Below are 20,511 nucleotides of genomic sequence, written 5' to 3' on the forward strand. Positions count from 1 at the left end.
TGGTGGTCAAGGAGTTGAATTTCAAAGAAATAAGAGGTCAGTGGACGACCTGGTAGCATATGGGATGTAGGCATTGAGGAAAAGGTGGGAAAAGGATGACTCCTAGGTTTTTGGCTTATGCAAACAGATCAAAGGAGAGATAAGGAGAATCAGAAGAGAACCACGGCTGGGAGGAAGATCATGAGATCACTTTGAGCCATCTTGAGGCTGAGGTGCACTGAAGACACCCACTGGAGATGTCAAGAAGGCAAATGGTGGAGGGAGCTCAGCAGCAGGTCTGAGCAATGGAAGGTGTGGGTGTGATGAGATTCTCAAGAGAGAGTGTTGGGAAGGGACATCCAGGCTATGCCTTGGACAAGTGGACAAGCCAGCATTGAGTGGGTTGCTAGAGGTGAAGGATCCCGCAAAGGAGACGCCAAAGGAGATGGCCAAAGGCTGAACGTGGGAAGAGAGGAGTTCAAGGTGGGGGTGGTCAACAGTGTCAACTATTCCAGAAAAGTCAAGGGCTAAAAAAAAGTCTATGAGATGTAGCAGCACAAGGCCATTAAAGATCTGGGAAGACCTATTCTGAATCCAAACTGGACTGAGGTTAAGGCTGACTGGGTGGAGACAAATGTTGTCAGAAATATAGCTGTGAATACGGAGGAAAGAAGGGGACAGTGAATGGGTAGGAGGCTGAGGGTTTCTCTTTCTCTATTTTTTTCTAGAACAAAGGGACCTGAGCATGCTCAAAAGCTGATGGGAGGCTTAGTTAAGAGGAAAGCTTAGATATAAAATCACTTATCACACAGATATATCTGTTTGTTTACTTGTTTGCTTCAACCCATTAGTCAGCAAACCCAAACAAAATCAAAGATGGCATTTTATTTTTCTTTGTCCAATGCCTAGAATCGTCAGGCCCACAGTGGATGCTCAGAACATGGGCTGGAGGCTGAGAATATCATCAGCACAAACCTGAAGCCCTGGAGGAAGATATCCAAATCTGTAAATTAGAAAGGGAACAGAAGCATTATTGAGGCTTATGAACTTAAATAGGATTCTTGAGGTATTTCAAATTCTTAACATGTGCCCAAGAAATCCAGAGACTTAAAATACCATGAGAAAAAAATGGTTAAGAATTCTCTTTCGTTTGGCAGGTCAAGGTTATAGTCCAGCAGCACAAGCTTTGCACCCCGCTATTGCTCTTGCATATTGTTCAGATTTCTCCAGCAAAAAAATGTCCTTCAGACATGTGAACAATGATGCATCGTCAGTCTCAAGGCCAACAGCTCCTCTGTCTTTGGCTTAGTGCTAATGAACCAGCCCTGACAAGGTCAACTGATGGTGCTTCCCAAAAGTCAATGCTCCAACAAGCCTCTCGCCCTTTGCCTTCATCTGCCGAACCATATGTTGCATTCATGTTGTATCTGAGCAGCAAAATATGATGACCACTAAACAAATAGGGTGATGTTGCTTTAAGCTAAGCTTCTCCAAACCTCAACATTACTTTCGGAGATGACAGCACTGGCTAGAAAGCTAAGACTCCACTGTCAAAGGATGTTGGCATCCCAAAGGATGCCTTTGCCTTTCTTGTCCTCACACCTGATTTCTCAATGCTGAGGCCCTGCTGCCGAGCCCCTCAAATTACTATTGCATTTCACATGAGGGCAGCAAAGAAAGGACTTGGTCTCTGGCCCAAGTCTATCGATCGCAGGAGACTAAAGCAATGGACGCAAGAGGGCAAAATCTGTGTTCTTTAAGGAACTCATCTTTCCAGTCTCAAAAAAATCTATAAACAGCTAAGCGAGATGAACCACAGTCCTCACAGGACCCTAAGGAATGCTGACTCAGAAAGAAAAACAGAGGGCCTGTGGCCAAAAGAAACCGAGGTTTCTCAGATCAACATCTTCAGTTTGGCTTAACCTGCCCAATCCACCTGGCAGGCACTTCTGGGGGAATGCCAACCACATCCGGAGAGATATAAATTCACTACCCTTGGTCACTGCAACAGGATGGGAGAGTTACTATTTTCAACCTGGAAAACCGTCATGTTGTTGTGGTTGGTTAACAGCTGCCATGTTCCACCCTCAGCTGGCCACTGTTCAGAGCTGGGTGCAGCACTTTCAATGGACAGAGCTGGTTTGGAATGTCACGTGAGTGGGCCACGTTGAAGCTTTGCTGCCAGGAGCCCAGCTAAGCCACAAGATGGCAGGAAGCAGGTGCCCAGAGAAGAGAAGAGCGCTCCCCTAGAGTTAGGGGAGGTGGGCTTTTATTGGGTCAAGGATTTGGGCCAACCATTGGTGGGGAGTGTGGCCAACGTGCCAATCTTCTCGGCCGCAGCCTCCTCCACTTGGGTCAGGTCAGTAACAGCCACATCAATCGCCTGGTAGAGTAACAACAACTTAATGACATCACTCATGTCAAAAGCATTTTATAAATTAGAACAGGCCCACAAAGGTTCATTTAAGGAAAGTGGGTTTAGCATAACCAATAACAACAGCCAGACACCCACTGAATATGAAGGGGAACACTCTGTCTTCCATCAAATAATAGTCAGAAAAGGACAGCTACCTCAGCCTGTCCCCTGGTCCACGTGTGTCCTTCAGCCTGGTCTGCTGTATCTGATATGTCCTTACGTAACCCAGACAAACACTCACTTAGGAAAACAGACACTAAATGTTTCCTAAAATTTTGACCGAAATAAAGAGCACTTATTAGGTAAGACTTGGAAAATGCAGGCTCAATGCTTGGGTGGTGGCAGAGAAAACTGGATTGGTAATTCAGAGATTTGGGAAGGGCCTCAAGCTAATCAAAATAAGTAAAATTTGGTAGAAATGAGGTAACTATTTACTTGCAAGGTTCTCCTGGTCTGAATCTATAACCAAGAATCCCAGCAAGCTTTAGTCCAGGTTCTGAGTCTCAGTTTCCCCAAATGTACACAGTCAAGCGGGTAGTAAAATGTCAACCCACTGTGTGTGACAGATGCTATTAGCAAAGGCACAAGACACAAATAATCCTACTATTAAGTGCTTGCTCATTATGAGCGCAAAATACTAACAAATGAGCCTCAGTTTGTTTCCAAGGAAACCACCTCAATATAGTGAAAAGGGCATTAAAATAGATGTTCCTTATATTATTACATTTGCCTATTACTAAAGACCAATGTTGTGTCAAATAACATACCAACATGGGAAGGATATTCCTTTAGCTTAGGAATGGTGGGGTCACCTGATCAAGACATGGTGGTTGTGGGCTGGAGTGATTGGAGGTCCCCTCTTCTGGGTCCCAGGGTGACCAGCAGGTGTCCCAGACAAGGGAAGCCAAAGGTGCAATAGGTCAGACTCACTCAGAGCAGCTTCCAGACACCAGGGAGTATTAGAATCTGGGTGGGGCTCTTAGGTCAGTTTTCATAGAGTCATGGACGCTCATCCCAAAGGAAAACAGGGCTACTCCTTCCAATTCCACCCCACCCCACCAGAGGCACTGAGCAGCAGAGGCCTATAATCAGTATGTCACAGTTTCCAAGTCGAGATCAAACTCAAAGCCAGGGCTCAACATTGAAGAAATGAAACCAATACTGGAGATCATATAGTTCTCAATTTAACTAAGAATGGAAAATTGCCTAATGTGTTATCCTATAATATCAAAAAACTAATGCCACCCAAACCTATACATGACTAAGATCTTATCTTGGGCATTCTCATGGCCTTTCTAGGATTTTTCTTTGCTTTTTAAGTTTCATGATCTCTTTCACAAGCCAAGTGTCATGCCCTTCAGGATCAGTCCTGAAGTTCAAAGGCATGTATGGGTTCTTCACCACAGGGGCTATGCTTGCACATTTCCCTTTCTAACTAGCAAGAGAAGGGCAGTGAGGTAAGATCCAATGCTTAGGATGGTCCATTTTTCAGAATCACTGGTGGACTGTTGCTTAAGATCTTTGCAGAAACAGGATCTGAGCAGGGAGCAAGGGCAGCAAGAAAACTCCACCCAGAGCTGAGCTCAGAGCATGGAACAAGGCAGGTTCTCAACCCAGTCTCCCAATACTCTCTCCCTTGTCTTTCAAGATCTCATAAAGTCGGATGGTCAAGGTAGAAGTGCGAAAGACTCATATCCTCATTCCTCAGTCTCAGAAAGTTTCTGAGAAGTGGAAAAGTCTAGGGGCAACAAACATTTAGAAATTAATTCAAGACTACAAGCAGCCCAGCTGTGACCCTGGCTCAAAGCACAGCCCTGGCAGGTGAACAGTGCTCAGTGAGCTCTTACTGCAGGACACGGAATCAGCCACTCACCTAAAACAAGATGACCCTCAGGCAGAGATCACGGTTTCTGCATCTGCAGCTGCACTAACATCGGTACTTGCTACGCTCTGGTTTTCCCAAAGAACTCTCTCCAATCACAAGCTGCAAGAAGCTGGCTGACCCTGGGGAGAGCAGCTCAGTGCACCTGGTTCATGCACTGTTTTGTGATAGGACTAGGCCCTAAATGTGGGTCCCTTTGTGTCTTTCAAGTGAACTTGGGCAGTATCTGGATACAGATGGAATTCTTACTAAATTCTTGATCATGGAATGAACTTCTGAAACCGACCTGTTCCGATGCTATGAATGTCTCTGATGCTTATCTCTATGCAAGAAGACATGCCTCCAAGAAGGGGTGCACGGGGGAGGTTAGGTAGTGACATTTACTCAAACCCCCAACGTGAGGCAGTGTTCAAGGAGCTTTACGGACATTGTTCTATTTGATGCTCACAACCCTCTGGGGTATTTGACAGATAAGAAAATCTGTCAAAAGCTGTTGGTTACCAGAAGTGGGGTGGGTGGGGAGATGGGTGAAATAGGCGATGGGGATTAAGGAGGGCACTTGTTGTGATGAGCACTGGATGATGTTAGAATTGTTGAATTGCTGTATTGTACACCTGAAACTAATATTACACTGTAATTAGATGGTAACATCTAATTGGAGTTTAAGTAAAAACTTACAAAAAAAAAAAAAAGAAAGAAAAAGAAAGAAAAAATCTGTCAGGGAGGGTAAGTGAAGAGTCCAAGGTCTCAGAAGTAGAAAGGGGCAGGGCCGGGTTTAGAATCCAGATTTGAACATGGACTGGTAAATGGAAGTGTCTTTACTAATTAGGGGTATGTCATTCCTTATGATCATAATTATTGAAGAATCCTGTAACAAATTCTGCTCTTAGAGCCACCGTATTCTGAGTGCTCCACAATGGAATAGGACCCTCTCAACTTCTGCTGTCACGTGCATAATTAGGATTTATGTAATAGCAAATAAGGGAAACTGCTATGCAGGACATTCCTGTGGGGGACAAGAGGCCCTTTCTCTAGAAAATGTATATATTTTGCATTTTTATATTTGCAAGTAGCACCCACGTAACCATCAACAAACTAAGAAGAGATTAATATACATGCAAAAACCTGAAGAATTTTCTAGGCTCTCTCACCTGAGGCTCTACAGGGGTAGCAATCCCACCAAGAGGCCCCTTTCTTGGAAAATTAAAGGTGTCAAATCATGGTTCATTCAAAAGGTACTTTTTGAGGCCTCTGTTGTGCAGCCACATTCAATTCGGTTTTATAACAAGCCATTTATGATCTATACAAATTGCAATGCAGTGGCAGAAAGTACCGTGACCACAGACCCAGGAACGGCACTGGGATACTTACCATGAGTGTGAAAATTACATTTCTGAAGAAAACAGGATAAATATGGTGAGAAATATTGTTATGAACATAGCTGGATAATTGTTGCCAAAGGAGGTGTTTCATTTGGCAAGAATCAAGAAGTCTAGAACCAGGCCTTAATGTCAGAGGTGTTTTTAACTGGAGAGGTTTCACACAGCCTTGTGAAGCCTTCTGGAAGCCATCAGCCCAGCCTCAGCCCCAGCGTTTAGATGCTGGCTCTGGCCACTAAAATGATGCCACCATTGTCACTCTCCCATTTTTTTTATGTTTGAGAGAGAATTGCAGATGTCCCTTAATCTCTAACTGCCTGCCACACATTAAAGAATTTTTATATCTATATAAAAATCTGTATGGAAAAGAAAAACATAAATATACGTATATATGTATGTATAACCTGGCCAAAAAGCCTATTAGAGGAAGAAAAATATTTGAGACCTTACTTAGAGGTACTTTTGGGATCTCACAGTCAGAAGACCTAAAGGGCTCTGTTCAAAATTCCCTATCCTATTTGATTTAAATTTTCTCAATATATGAAACCCAAGAAGTAGGCTGACTATTAATTAGCAAGCTATTCACTGCACCCCAGGGCAGTCATCCAAGGCACAGAGAGTGCTGAAATCTTCCATGTGGAGACTGATTTCAACAGTTTACCACAAAGAAGTAACTCAAGTCCCAGGGCATGCACTGTTTGGGTATAGAAACGAACAAAGAACAACAAAGAACAACAAAGTTTGAGCAATAATCTTTTACTACATTAAAAACAACTAAACAGGGGCGCCTGGGTGGCTCAGTGGGTTAAGCATCTGACTTCGGCTCAGGTCATGATCTCGTGGTTTGTGAGTTCAAGCCCTGCATCGGGCTCTGTGTTGACACCTTGGAGCCTGAAGCCTGCTTGGGATTCTGGGTCTCTCTTTCTGTTCCTCCCCTGCTCATGCTTTGTCTGTCTGTCTGTCTCTCTCTCAAAAATAAATAAACATTATGTAGCAACGTGGATGGAACTGGAGAGTGTGATGCTAAGTGAAATAAGCCATACAGAGAAAGACAGATACCATATGGTTTCACTCTTATGTGGATCCTGAGAAACTTAACAGAAACCCATGGGGGAGGGGAAGGAAAAAAAAAAAAAAGAGGTTAGAGTGGGAGAGAGCCAAAGCATAAGAGACTGTTAAAAACTGAGAGCAAACTGAGGGTTGATGGGGGGTGGGAGGGAGGGGAGCGTGGGGGATGGGTATTGAGGAGGGCACCTTTTGGGATGAGCACTGGGTGTTGTATGGAAACCAATTTGACAATAAATTTCATATATTGGAAAAAAAAATAAAACAAACATGTTATTTGGAAAAAAAAATAAATAAACATTAAAAAAAAAAACAAAAACAAAACTAAACAGACCATGTCCTACTTCTTATGTTCCACTGGGGGAGGGACTCTGAAGGGTCAACACTTTACGAGACTCAGAAGAATAGAAACCTCACAGTGGCTCCATAAAGCTCCCTTTGCACACACAGGGACCGTCTGTGGACAGAACCATTCCCTAGGTTATGTTGTCTCTAGAAACCAGAGAGAAACACAACACGCACACAGGGCATTCCTATGACAATGTGTCCTAAAAGTCACCGCTTCCAAACCTTAGTCTGATTTGCTTCACTACCAACTTTTATGCTGAATGACACATTACAAACTTGTACTCTCTTGCATTCCCCCCTCGGTCCTCTCTGGGGGTAGGGCAGACAACGAGACAAGGATAGACAAAAACGCCAGAGAGAAGTGGAAGGAGCTTCTCTAGGATGTCCCCACCGAGCCTGGCCCTGGCTCCCTGCCTGACCCCCCCCCCCCGTCTGAAGACAGACCACAACCACACGGCCCCTTGCGGGCAGGCTGCAGGGAAAGGGCGGGAAGGACTGTGGGAGAACGCTGAAGTCAGCTGCCCATGAGCCTCTGAGTCAGCACCTTCAAGACCAGAGTGGCTGCTGGGAAACAGACTTCTCTCCCACAAAAACCCCAAATATAACAGCAGTCTAAGAGTTTGAAACCAATGGACACAGTTCCAGGCGGGAGTTCCAAGCTGATCATGGGTGCCAAGGAACTGGGGAACGGAACCCATCACCCACCCAGTCACGGCTGCCTTCCCGAGACAGCAGCAGTGTTCGAGAGACAAGGAAAGATGAGTGGGGTGCTACATGGATGTGCAAGAGTGAGTCCTGCCTGGAGCTGGGCTCAGTTTTAAGTCCTTACCGAATAACCAAACACAACAATGACCTCATTCCAGAAACTGTTTTCCCCAGGAAGACTTGGATGGCTTCACGTTTCAACTTAGTTGTTGCTTTTAAAGTGAACGGGTATAGAGGGTAATTGGGGATGCAATGGAAAGAGACTCAAAATGTTCTAATCAATGAGGTATGAAAGTCATGCAACTTTAAGTACGTCTCAGGATGTATTACCCGAGAAAAGCACAACACAAAATTGTACACAGACACACACATACTAACTTAGAAAAAAAGTTTAGAAGGAAAGATACTGACTGACCTCTCCAAGTATGAGTGAAGGAATTATAAACAATTTATTTAAATTTTTTCTACTCTTCTAAACCTAAGAATTCTCCAGCTATCTGACCAAGCACACAGTTTCACAAAGGATGTACGTTAACCAGTACGGGAGGAAGGAGTTCCTTGTCTGGGTCACCAGATGTTCCAAATTAATCCCAGTGACCAAGACGGATGCAGACAGCAAGGACAGCCAGCACATCTATCGACAGAATTATTTTTCACATTCTCTTTAATGAATGTGTATGGCTTTTCCAACGGGGGTGGAAAACATCCTAAGAAGTTAGTGGCCTGAGGCATCATGCATGTGGGAGCCTTGAGAGCTTCAAGAATCTGCCTCTTCTCTACCCAGGGAGAGTCTCAATACTGTAGGATTGTATGGGGTGAAGGGAGGCAGAGAGAAACAGCACCCGGGCAGAATTCTGAAATGCAAGCTTAACTCAGAACTGTGCATTCCGGTGGCTGGACAAAACAGCTGCGTACTCTCTCAACTACATAATACTCCTGCTTCCAAAATGACAAGTTTTCCATGCTGAGGCCACTCACACCTCACCCACACCCGCCCTGCACACCCAGACTCTGCACTGTATGCAAAGAAATGTTAACATCTGTCGGGGGGTGGGGGGAGAGGAGGCATCTACTGCATGCTGGGCCCCTCTCCTAACTAGCACCAGGCCAGGTCCTTCCTCTATGTCTTCTCCTTCAAAGTTCAAAATAATGTAGAAACAAGGGGTTGTGAGCTATTTTAAGACAGGAAACCAGAAGTACAAGACAACCCGTCAGTAGGCTGAGAAACTACGGGGATGGAATTGGCACGTGTCATCTGGCTTAGAAGCCCTTGCTCCCAGGCAATGTGGACACAAGCAGCCTTCTGCATAAAGACATATCAGGGGATTGTTTCTGGCTCCTGAAGGAGGGACAGTTTCATGAGAATGGTTGTGAAAGTTTGAAAAAAGAAAAAATGCTGCTAAAAGCCAGTTACGGACACTGCCAGGCTCCTTGGGGCTTTTATGGTGCTGCTAAAGGGAAGCAAGGTCCATTCTGCCATGCTGGCACTCCTTAGGCAAAACCTGGTGATTCACAGGGGGAGGCCGGCCCCTTCTGCACATTGGGCAGCGGCTGCAGCGACCAGAGGTGGTGGCACTGACTCATAAAGCAGCCAGTGGTCACTGAGCCCTCCTTTTGTTCCAGGCTGTGCACTGGGTGCTTTATTCACATTCTCTCTCGTTTGCAAGAGCTCTATGCCCAGAGTGACACAAGCAGCAGGTGGTGTTATTGGATTCAGACCCAGGACAGCCTGATCCTAAGCACTTTTCCTGCTAACACAGATAGAACCATGTCGTGAATCCCAGACCCTCATCTCTTTGACAGAGGAAGAGTGGATCCCTGCTGCACGGTCAGCACATCAAATCCTCATTCTTCCACCCGTGACATTTCTCTAGGACATTCACATGCCCTGTTCACAACTTGAATTGCTCCAGAAGGTACAGGGCATGTGAATGTCCTAGAGAAATGTCACGGGTGGAAGAATGAGGATTTGATGTGCTGACCGTGCAGCAGGGATCCAAATCAAATCCCAGGAGGCCTCACCTGCTAACCCATGTCCAGGCCACCCTCAGCACCTGCTCCTTCCACAGAGGGATGGTCATTCTTCCACAGGGACAGGTCATTTATATGCTCTGGTTTGCTTCCTATGTTTCTGCTTTCTCTTCCCTACTATATTCAAAGTTCCTTTCAAATCAGTACTTCCCAACTGTAAGACCATTTGCAAGGAGGAATCACAGAAACAACAGAATACACTGCAGAAGAAACTAAGATCCTGCCTAAAATTGTTCCACTTACTGTATTTGCAGGCAGCATGGTTTTGGACGGAGTGACCCCTCTGAGACACGATTTTACAGTATCTCATAAGAATGCAACTTCCAGAACGGGAGCTGCCAATTGTAATTTCACTGGAATCCATGGAAAGTCTTATTCTTAGATTGAAAACTTCAAGTGCTCAAACAGGAGACAACAAACACTTGGCTTGGCCATAGTTCATTTAAAAAATTAAAAACCTTCAACTTTTGGTAGTAATGTTTAAAAGCACCTCAACAGTATCATGTGATTGTTTAACAGAAAATAAAAAGTGGACATATTGTTAGGATGTGTTAATGGAAGTGGAATGTCCAGATCACAGAAATGTGCAGCTGAACTCTGGGCCGAGCCCTTGTTATCCAAAATGACAACACACTCGATGCTGAGAAGTGCACTTAATAAACTGCTAGAGTCCTCAGAGGAGGAAGAGCCTTGGTGTCTTTGTGGTAAGAAAAGAGCACAGAGTTGGGGTGCCTGGGTGGCTTGGTCGGTTAAGCGTCTGACTTCGGCTCAGGTCATGATCTCACGGTCCGTGAGTTCGAGCCCCGCGTCGGGCTCTGTGCTGACAGCTCAGAGCCTGGAGCCTGTTTCGGATTCTGTGTCTCCCTCTCTCTCTGCCCCTCCCCTGTTCATGCTCTGTCTCTGTCTCAAAAATAAATAAACATTAAAAAATTTAAAAAAAAAAAAAAAGAGCACAGAGAAACGTAAAGAAATTTTCAGATGTTTGACAGGCTGACATATGGAAGAGGGGGTCTAGAACATGAACCGGTGAGTAGGAATTACTGAGAAACAATGTTCTGTTCAATCAAAAGAAACTTGCAAACTGTGCCTGTGGGAGGCAGAATGACGGCCCCCAAAGATGCCCACGGCCCAATCCCAGAACCCGTGTCTGTGTTACCTTAAGTGGTAAAAAAGGACATATTTGCAAGTTTGATGAAGTCAAGGATCTTAAGATGGGGAGACTCCAGGATTAGCCTTGTAATCACAAGGCTTCTTATAAGAGGGAGGCAGGAATATCAGAGAAAGAGATGCGACAACAAAGCAGAGGTCAGACTCAGAGAAAGATCGGGGTGCCACACTGCTGGTTTTGAAAGTGGAGGAAGGGGCTACAAGCTAAGGAATGCAGACAGCTTCTAGAAGCTGGAACAGGGTGGGGAACCACAACGGAACCGATTCTCCCCTGGAGCTTCTAAAAGGAATGCAGCCCCACAGACACCTGAATTTTAGCTAACTAGTATCCACTGTGGACTTTGGACTTTCAGAACAGTAACAGAATGCATGTGTGTTGTTTTAAGCCACTAAGTCTGTAGAAATTTGTCAGAGCAGCATCAGGCGATGAATGCCATGTCTAACAAGGGAATAACCACTACCGGCCCCAGTGAGCTCCCCGTCTCAGAAGGCAATCCAGAAGAGACTGAACACCTACCCATCAGGAATGCTGTGCAAGAAGGCCTGGATGACTCACAGCACACACTGTGACCCTGAGAGTCCACATGCACTTGGCTGGTCCTTCTCCTGCCATTGTGTTCAACACACTGGTCTCCACCCCAGCCTGGTGGCAGGCAAGGCTTGCCCTCGCCTTCTCCCAGGAGGACAGCAGCAGTTAGTAAAAGGCACACTTTGAGTGGGGGATGTCCCAGTGGTGCCTGGGCCTGGCTCAGCACTACAGTGCTTGCGGGGTGCCTACCTGAGCAGAGGACCCCTCTGTTTCTGGCACAGGAAAAGTTGTCACACTGGCAGAAAGCCCCGTAGATCTTGCCGAACTCGCTCTCGAAGCAGGAGCACTGGTTGCAGCTGCACTCCCCACGCCCGCTGCACAGGGGCTTGCCCTCTGCTTCCCGGCACAGGTTCTGGTATCCACTCTGGCTCTCCCCTTCCTGGCACTCACACCTGGTGCCCAGGTAGCTGGGGTTGCAGTCGCACAGGCCACAGACGTAAGTCCCGTTCCCACTGCATCTGGCGCTGTCGGGCTCCAGCCCTGTGCTGCAGCCGCACCTGCAGCTGTAGGTGACCCCCACCTCCAGGCTGTCCCGGAACCCCACTGGCCGCAGCGTGAACGTGTGCTCCGCGTGCTTGCCTGGACAGCTCCGGGCCTCCGCCGACACCTCGAAGGACGCCTGTGCAGAAAGAAGAGAGGGGATGTGGCGTGGCTAGTCAAGAGCTCTGGGGTATCTGCACCAGCCTCCTAACCCCCCCGGGGACCCAGGGAACTTCCCCCCCACCCCCGTCCCGAGGTCCTTGATGCAGAGCTGCCACTGAGCCCCAAGGAGGAAGAGGCCCCAGGCCACCAAGCGCCCTCACTGTACCGAGGACGAGAACACTCGGGCGCGCCCGTGTTTGACGGGCACGTTATCTTTTCATCTGCACGACCCTGAGGAAACTTTGGACTTCCACAGAAAGGTAGAGACTCATTCCAGGTCACACAGTTCTTCCTGCATTTCACTTGTATCCTATCCTCTCCCCTGGCCATTGTGGAAGTCACTCAGTCAACAAGTACTTGCTAAGCACGTCTTCCATGCCGGGCACTGAGCTAGTTCTCCCTGACCTCACAGGGCACGGAGGTCCATGGACCCCGGCCGATTACCTGCCCCTCTGCAGAAAGGTTTCCTTTCCTTCTGGAGAGGGGACGGGATGACCCTGGGTCCCTTCCAGGGTATCTGTCTTCCCACAGGTAACACCTGAAGCCTCGCTCACGCTCGACCCAGGTTCCTCCTCTGGCTGGTCCTCGTAGCTGCGTCTTTCACGATCACGGCCCCAAGGTCGTAAACAAGAGTCATCACAGATGAAACACTCCACACACACGTACAATATTTCTCCTTTTAAACAAAGCATGAAGAGAAGTGCCGCTACCTCCTGAGCTTCTCATGGGTTGCCCTGGAAACAGGCAGCAAGGTGGTTCTAGGTGGCAGACGGTGGTGCAGGAAAGATGCCTGTTGGCTGCCCACAGGGCTGCAATGTGAGGATGACAAGGACACAGCAGCCTGGCTCTCCCAGGGGGCGGAGCCTGGCTCCCCGCCCCCCCCCCCCCACCTCCCACTGAGAAAGGAGCCATGTGCGGTAGTCATCCAACACTTGGCTCAGAGCCCAGCACAGGTGGGGTCCGCAGACAGGTAGCTGGCACCCCCTGACCAAACACTACTCTGAAACACTCCTCTCAACGGTGGCACTCTCTGACCAGACAGAGGCCTGTGCCCACTCCAGAAACTGACTCACTGCATCTGGCCAAATGTCTTTATTTTATTTCATCTCATTTCATGTTTATTTTTGAGACAGAGACAGAGACAAAGCGTGAGCAGGGGAGGGGCAGACAGAGAGGGAAACACGGAATCCGAAGCAGGCTCCAGGCTCTGAGCCGTCAGCACAGAGTCCGACGCGGGGCTTAAACTCATGGACCGCGACATCATGACCTGAACTGAAGTCCGACGCTTAACCGTCTGAGCCACCCAGGCGCCCCTGTTTTTGAAAAAGTTCCTCAGTTCATTCTGAAGCTCAGAATGGGTTGGAACCAGTTTTAGCTGTTGTTATTTTTAATTCTATTATTTGGGCTGGATTAAAACTGATTTTTAAAAAGTCATCTAGGCTTAGTTGGTTATGCATCGACTCTGATTTCAATTCAGGTTATGATCTCACGGTTCGTGAGTTCGAGCCCTGCGTCAGGCTCTGTGCTGGCAGTGCAGAGTCCGCTTGGGATTCTCTCTCTCCCTCTCTCTCTGCCCTTCCCCACTCATTTCCCCCCTCAAAGATGAATAAGTACACATTTAAAGTTAAATAAATAAATAAATAAATAAATAAATAAATAAATAAATAAATAATCCTCTATTACTTGTTTTACTGTTACTTAGGTAACAATGCATATGTTTAGAGAACACTGAAAACATGTTTTTTCTAAATGTTCTACAGATCCCTATCACTTTGGGGTCTTTAATAATTCTAAAGGGCTTCCCCTCAGATTCTAGGACCTGTGGGGCCACCCCAGTGTAGGGGTAGGTGAGACTGAGCAGGAGGACAGACCCAGCACTCCAGGTGCCAGAGAGAGGTCCTACTTGGTGGCACACACGGCTCCAAGGGGACTCAACAACAGACATCCAGGAATCAGTGTTAGCCAAGGGGTATCACAGGTGAGCTGAGGATGGTGACCACTAGCCAGAATCACAGGGTTCTGGGAGAGCCAAACCAGCAGCAGACAGTAGGGACTAACCCATCCCCTTTCCAGAGAGGAAGCAGGGTTGGTGGGTCAGGGAGCTTAATGCTGGTCACACAGCTGGCGGGGGTGGGACCGGGCCTGTGCTCTCCTTGGCACATCACTTCCTGGAAGTGGGGAATGCGCCAGATGTTCAGTGTCCTTATCTGGGGACAGAGGGAGAGGTGGCCCAGCTCACTGCAGGGACCACTAGATGGTGATCCCCAAGGTGGTGACCAGAGGTGTCTCCAAATCATCCTGCCTTGTGCTAGCCTACAGATAGGAAGTGGGGGGAGGAGGGGTACTTGACCGAAGCCACCCACGGGGCCATCGAGAATGCAGAGGTGAGCATCCCTCCGTTCAGAGAGAAGCCATGGCTTGCTCAAGGCTACTACTTCTGAGGGCTACAATTGTGTGGGACCTATGAAGTGAAACACCCTTGCCTCCCAAAGGCATCTGTGGGTCAGAAGTGGAATAAGCTACAGAGGAATAACCCAGACCAAAAGCCAAAGGGATTTAATTACTGAAAGATGGTGAGGAGTGTCCATCTGTGAGCATAACCTTCCCCCAGGGAAATGTGCCTGCATTAAGGGACACAGTAACGAGAGAATTAAATCTCCCCAGTCTTACCAGTGTGTCTGTTCTCCAGGGCCTAAGTGCAGAAGCTAGGGGAGCCCCTGCATCAGTGCAGGGAGCCAGTCACCCAGGACTTAGAAAGGCTCACATGCCGTCCGCCTGGCCAGCAGCACAAGGACGACTGGCTTTAAGCGGTCCCGGTGGCCTTCCCCAGCCAAAGTTGTGGTCTAACCGAGGTCCTAGCTGTCGGGCCCGTGCAGCCAGCCACCTGATCACCAGAGAATGACTCTAATTCAGCCATGGGGTCTCATGTCCTGCCGGGCACAGGAAGGCTATAAAAAGCACTTCAGGAACAAGTAAATCTGTTCTGCTAACCTCCTTTCAGAGTCCATTCCCTGAGGGATCAGGAAGGAATCCAGAGTCTGTCAGGCAGCTGGAATGAGACTTTTCCCTGATTACCACAGACTTCAACTGATACTGAAAGCTCCCCAGTTCCTTGAGACTTTCCATCTCCCACTCGGAGATTCCAGAGAAAGGTCATGGACACAGCAGCCCTCCCTCCCATCCAGTCTTGTTATTGAAGCCTCATTGGGATGCTCCTGGTTTCCCCACAGGGCTCTTGGCCTGACCCTCGCTTTCAAAAGGGCTGCCCAGCCCCCACCCCAAACCCACCAAACCCAGGGCTGTACAGACGCCAAGTCCACCAGGAACTCACTGAAACAAAGCGCTGGGCACGGGCATGCGGTACAGAGCCCCACAGGAGGTGACAGGAGAGGGGGATGCTGTGGGAAGCCCGTGATGGGCTCACTGCGTCCTTTGTACTGGGCGTTAGTGCTTGCTGCACGGCTGGCCACTTGCATACTGATTTGTCAAAGCTGGTTCATGAGAAAATCAACTCCCAGTGGCCGGGCCCACTCCATCAGCACTGGCTGGTGTTGGGGCCAGAGGAGGAAAATTAGAGAAAACACAGAAATCACTGGAGAAGAGAACCTTATTGGATATGACACTTTCAACATTTTATTTGAGGCGTGTTTCTCGTTGAGGATGACCTTGTCCCTTACCCCCTGCCATCTTTCCTGCTTCTTGCCCAGAAGAGCTCTCTTAACCCAGAGAACACAGGACAGTCACAAAACCGTGGCCTCTGGTTGGAAGTGACCATAGAGTCCCTCCCTGTGGAAGCTTTAGCTACAGGGGTGAGACCCACCTGGCTGCCACCTGAACCCAGCTGTCCCAAGGCTGCACCCCACACACGTACCCCATGGGGCCCATCCTCATCCATAGACCAGACCCAGAGGTACCCCATGACAATTATTCCCTGTGTACTTTCCCTAATCCTGCTTCCCTAAGGTAAGTCCCCGAGCCCTTCTGCTCGCTCTACACTCCTGCCTACCTCATACCATTCGCCACCTTGTCCATGGGGCTCCCAAATCATGGCATTGAAGAAAAACACCCGGCTGCCAAATAACACCAGACACCTTGGCACATCTGTCCTACCCGTATGTCCCGGCCCTGCCTCTGCAGCCTCCACTCCAGCCACCCTCTCCTTAGGCCCCAACACTCCCCTCAGATGCTTCCTCCTACAAAAGGGCAATGCTTGTTCACAGCCTCAGAGCCTCACCTGCTGCTCACCATGCCATGCCCACTCCTCCCCCTCCATGCCTGGAAAATCCCTACTCATGCTTCTTAGCTCGAACAGCACCCCTGTGATGTGGTCCTTCTTCCTTGGGGCTGCAGTGACACCTTGCTGAGCTTTTATAGCCGCACCCATCACCCTCTATGGGGCTGCCTCATCTGCACGTGTATTTCCTCTGCCAGATTTGTCCTTGAGACAGATGTTAGAGCAGGGAAGTGCCCACATACTCAGTAGCCAGCCTGGTTGCTGAAGCCCAACTGTGAGCCCCCTAGAGAAAGCTCAGTCTGGAAGGAGGGACAGAAGTTTGCCTTCCTGGCCCAGGGCTAAGAGAATCAGATTGGCCTCAGCCAGAAGTGCAGAAATGCATCTCTCAGCAAAAAGGTGGCTGAGGGAGCGCCCCCTCATTCCCTGCCAGGGCCGGCTCCATAGGCCTGTGTCTGTGCACTCCCAGGGCCCCACACTCCGAAGGGCCCTGTGCTGTTTAATCCTCTGCTGTTGTCACCTTCAGACTCTGCATTTTTGAACAAGGACCCCATGCTTTGATTTTGCACTGGGCCCTGCACCTTATGCTGCCAGCTCTGCCCCCACTGCTTCTGGGGCCCTCAAAGAGCTGAGTCAAAGGGACGCTCCCGGCACAAGCATGCGGAAGAGCCATCGAGGGCACCCGTGTGGAGGCAGCGCCCTTCTTTCTCTATCGCAGATGCTCTACCAATCATCCCAAGACAGCTGAGATTTTTTGTGTTTGCGAGAAGATGCCATTTAAAAATCTTTTTTTTTTTTTTTTTTTTTTTGTCCTCTGGACAATGTCCTTACTGTTTCTGAGCTATCCTGGCAAAAAAACAAAATCTGTACAGCACGGTGTCTGTATGTAAGTGGTAATGATAGCACCTTGGGCTTCCTTGAAAGCTTTTTCTTCCAAAGTGCATGAGGTATACCACAGGCTTTGGTACCAGCAGCTTCAGTTTCGACTGCTGGTGTTTGGGGTTCAACAGCAGCAGGATTTCCGGCAAGTTTCTCAGGTCCCCCTTGGAGCCTCAGTCTTTCTCACATGAAGTGGGGAAGTAATGTCTACCTTACAGGCGCTGCAAGAAGCAGAGGAAGCTGCAGTAAATCCCTACGGCAGAACGGGGCCCATTATAAACCCCCGGAGTGGTACTCATGTTATCCCCTCCATGATAAGGAGGACTAGTCAGATGACCTTGGTGTGAGTGGCATCCACTGCTTGCTAGCTGGGGGATCTCGGGCATGTTGTCACACTCCCAAATCTCAGTCTGGCAGCAATGGGTGGAGCGTCCCATCCCCCACCTGAGCCAGGGGGTGTGTGCACTGAATGAGGTGAGGTGCCTAAAGGCACTCGATGAACTGTGTTCCCCGTGTGAGGGCCCCTATTCTTTGTTATCATGCTTTGCTTCGAAATGAACCCTCTGAAATAGATAGGACAGAACAGAATCATAGGCGCTAAAAGGCCAGGGAAAGGTGGTCTAGGGTACCAGCATCAGAGCCAGAAAGCCCCAGCTTTGAATTTTCACTTTGCTACTTATGGTAGTGGAATCTGGGCAATTCAATTCTTTGTGCCTGAGTCTTTCTCATCTGTCAATATAAACAATGGTATCTTCCTCACAGGGAAGTGGTGAGGAACACAGAGCTAACTCACAGTCTAATTTGTTCCTGGTCTTTCCTAAGGCTAACTGCATGTCCCTCTTGGGTCCATGAGGGACCCCAATATTCTCATAATGATTTTCTCATTTTTGCTTAAGGCAGCGTAAATTGCCTGAGTTTCTTGCATATCCCAAAAGAAATCTAACTTTATGCTGTCATTATCAAAAAACACCAGTTCCTTTGACCTTCCTGGTTTCTAGACAATTCATCGTGATAGTTGCTTGTCATTTGCTCTTTGAAAAAAAGAGAACTGAGCACAGAACTCCATATGTAGTCTTACCCACACGAAGAAGAGTGGAACCATTATCTCTGGGGTTTCAAAATACTTCCGTTAATATGACCTCAATGGCCTTTTTTTTTTTTTTTTAAGCAGCATTGTTTATTCACATTAAGCCTTTGAGAATCAGAATCTGCCAGGTCCTTATCTTAAAAACTACTAGCAAACTAAGTTTCCTCTACCCTGTTAATAGTCTGAACTAAATGCAAGATATCAGTCCTGTGATTTCAATACTGCTGAATTTTGAAAATGATTTTAAGTCTTGGTTTTCCTGGAGCAAAGATAATCTGTGTTCTCTAGTTCTGTGACCTTTTCATACTTGATAAGCAGTCTTTCGTGAGTTCCACTCAAGCCAGTAGAAAACACAAGTAGATAAGAGACATTTGGAACCTCATTCAAGTCTTCCCTCTAGCTGACATTATGAACACTCCTTAGAAGCAAGTTTACTCAGCTACAAATCTGCCTAACTGTGCTGTCATCAACTCACATCATTTATCTTATCCATAAGGATGTCATGAGACATTGCCAAGAGCCTTCCTGAACCCCAGGCGTCTTGTGTGTGTGCTGTGGGTCCTCTCTCTCACTTCTGTCCCACTGCACCTATTTCTCCAAGTAAGGATTCCTTGCTGGGTGTTTTCCATGTGTTATTCTTGCGCCTTCCTGACACTGCCCCAGGCATTCTAGCCACAGATCCACAGAACTCACTTACATGTCATTTTCTCTGGTTATCTCTACCTCCTTCTGTTTTTCATAGCTGTCTCTCTAAACCCTGTGACAATTAGGCATTGTGGTTTTCAAAAAATCATCTGGATTGATCAAAACAACACAAATATGTTGCAAAATTTGACAAGTATTAAAAAATAAAATTTTCTTGGAAGTGCCTCTTTAATGAGATGACGCTTTCCCCACCTAAACAGTCCATGTATATATTATTACTTATTGCTAAATAAGACAGGGATCAATTCTATTCCAATTTTGTATTGGTCTAGATTAAAGCACAACCTCCAAACAAACTTATTCATTTAATTAGGAAGATGGGAATGGAAGGATTTTTGTATGGCAATGTTACCTTATTCTATGAGTGCCTTCCGAGTTAAATGCCACAATCATTTTTAATTTTTAATGATTTATCATCTGACAACTGATTAGGACCTCTTTCACTTTTTTTTTTGTAAATAAACTTGGAAAAAAACATGCTTTAGAAAAACAGTTGTTACTTAGAGTCCTTCACTTTCTCAACACTGATGCCATGTTCTGAATTTTCCCTTTGATAGGGCGAGGCACCACTGTAAGACTTACAACAGGCGAGACATCCACCTGTGTGTCATAAATGAGGGCTGCTGTGAAGGGGAAGGAAGGAGAGGATCAGGCATGGCATGTGGGAAAGGCCCAGAAGACCATATGGAGGCTCAACCAGACACGTGGCTACACCTACTTTTAGAGCTCTTTCCCCTAGAGCCCTGGGTATAAGTGTGTGTGTATCCACTTTGGCCTTCATTAGTGCTTAGTGCCCCCAAAGATATGGTCATCTATTTTCAAGGTCCCTATCCATTTTTTTTTTGGCTCTAGTCAGATTCTTTTATGTGTGGAAGAGAACTTTCTCTCACTGCCTTTCTGTTTTCTGAGCAATGAAACTATCAACATAGCAAGGAAAGGATCCACGGTCTGCTTCTAAGCAGCAGGAAGCTCTGGAAGACGTGTGGACAGCTCTCCATCACCACTCTGCCTGCCTCTGTGCCTGTGTTTGTTCTTTGTTCTCATCACCCATATATTCTCCCCCTCCCTTAAGCCCTTGGCTTGGCACATAGGTACATATCTTTACATACAATATTTCTTAATTATACCCACTTAACCCACACAGAGCTTCTAGGCCCTCCATTGCTGTGGAGTTATCCATTCCATGTGACCAAATCAGAAGAAATGGATGGCTTTCTTCATATTTTGCAGAAGAGAAAAGTGAGGGTCAGATTATCCGAGACACAGAGCAGGCTGCAGAGGACTAGGAAGGAAGGCCAGTTCTCTTAGATTCCCACCCATACTCGCCCACATGATTTCATCCCTGTCAAATGAAAATAATAATGGTTGAAAACACCAAGGGCACAATGTCAACTTGAGGAAGCCTT

At 47.4% G+C, this 20,511-nt stretch overlaps 1 protein-coding gene across 2 annotated transcripts in view; it reads right to left on the reverse strand.

Annotated features, from left to right (window-relative positions):
• ITGB5 (integrin subunit beta 5) overlaps positions 1-20,511 on the reverse strand; it is a 122,453-nt gene that overhangs the window by 22,555 nt on the left and 79,387 nt on the right. For both annotated transcript variants that reach the window (XM_053903460.1, XM_053903459.1), the window contains one exon: positions 11,751-12,180. In XM_053903460.1, coding sequence (XP_053759435.1) covers positions 11,751-12,180 — 430 coding nt within the window. The remainder of the gene's footprint in view (positions 1-11,750; positions 12,181-20,511) is intronic.

This window comes from Panthera pardus, unplaced genomic scaffold (assembly GCF_024362965.1).
Source record: "Panthera pardus isolate Hobbes unplaced genomic scaffold, ASM2436296v1 HiC_scaffold_16, whole genome shotgun sequence".
Classification (NCBI taxonomy): domain Eukaryota; kingdom Metazoa; phylum Chordata; class Mammalia; order Carnivora; family Felidae; genus Panthera; species Panthera pardus.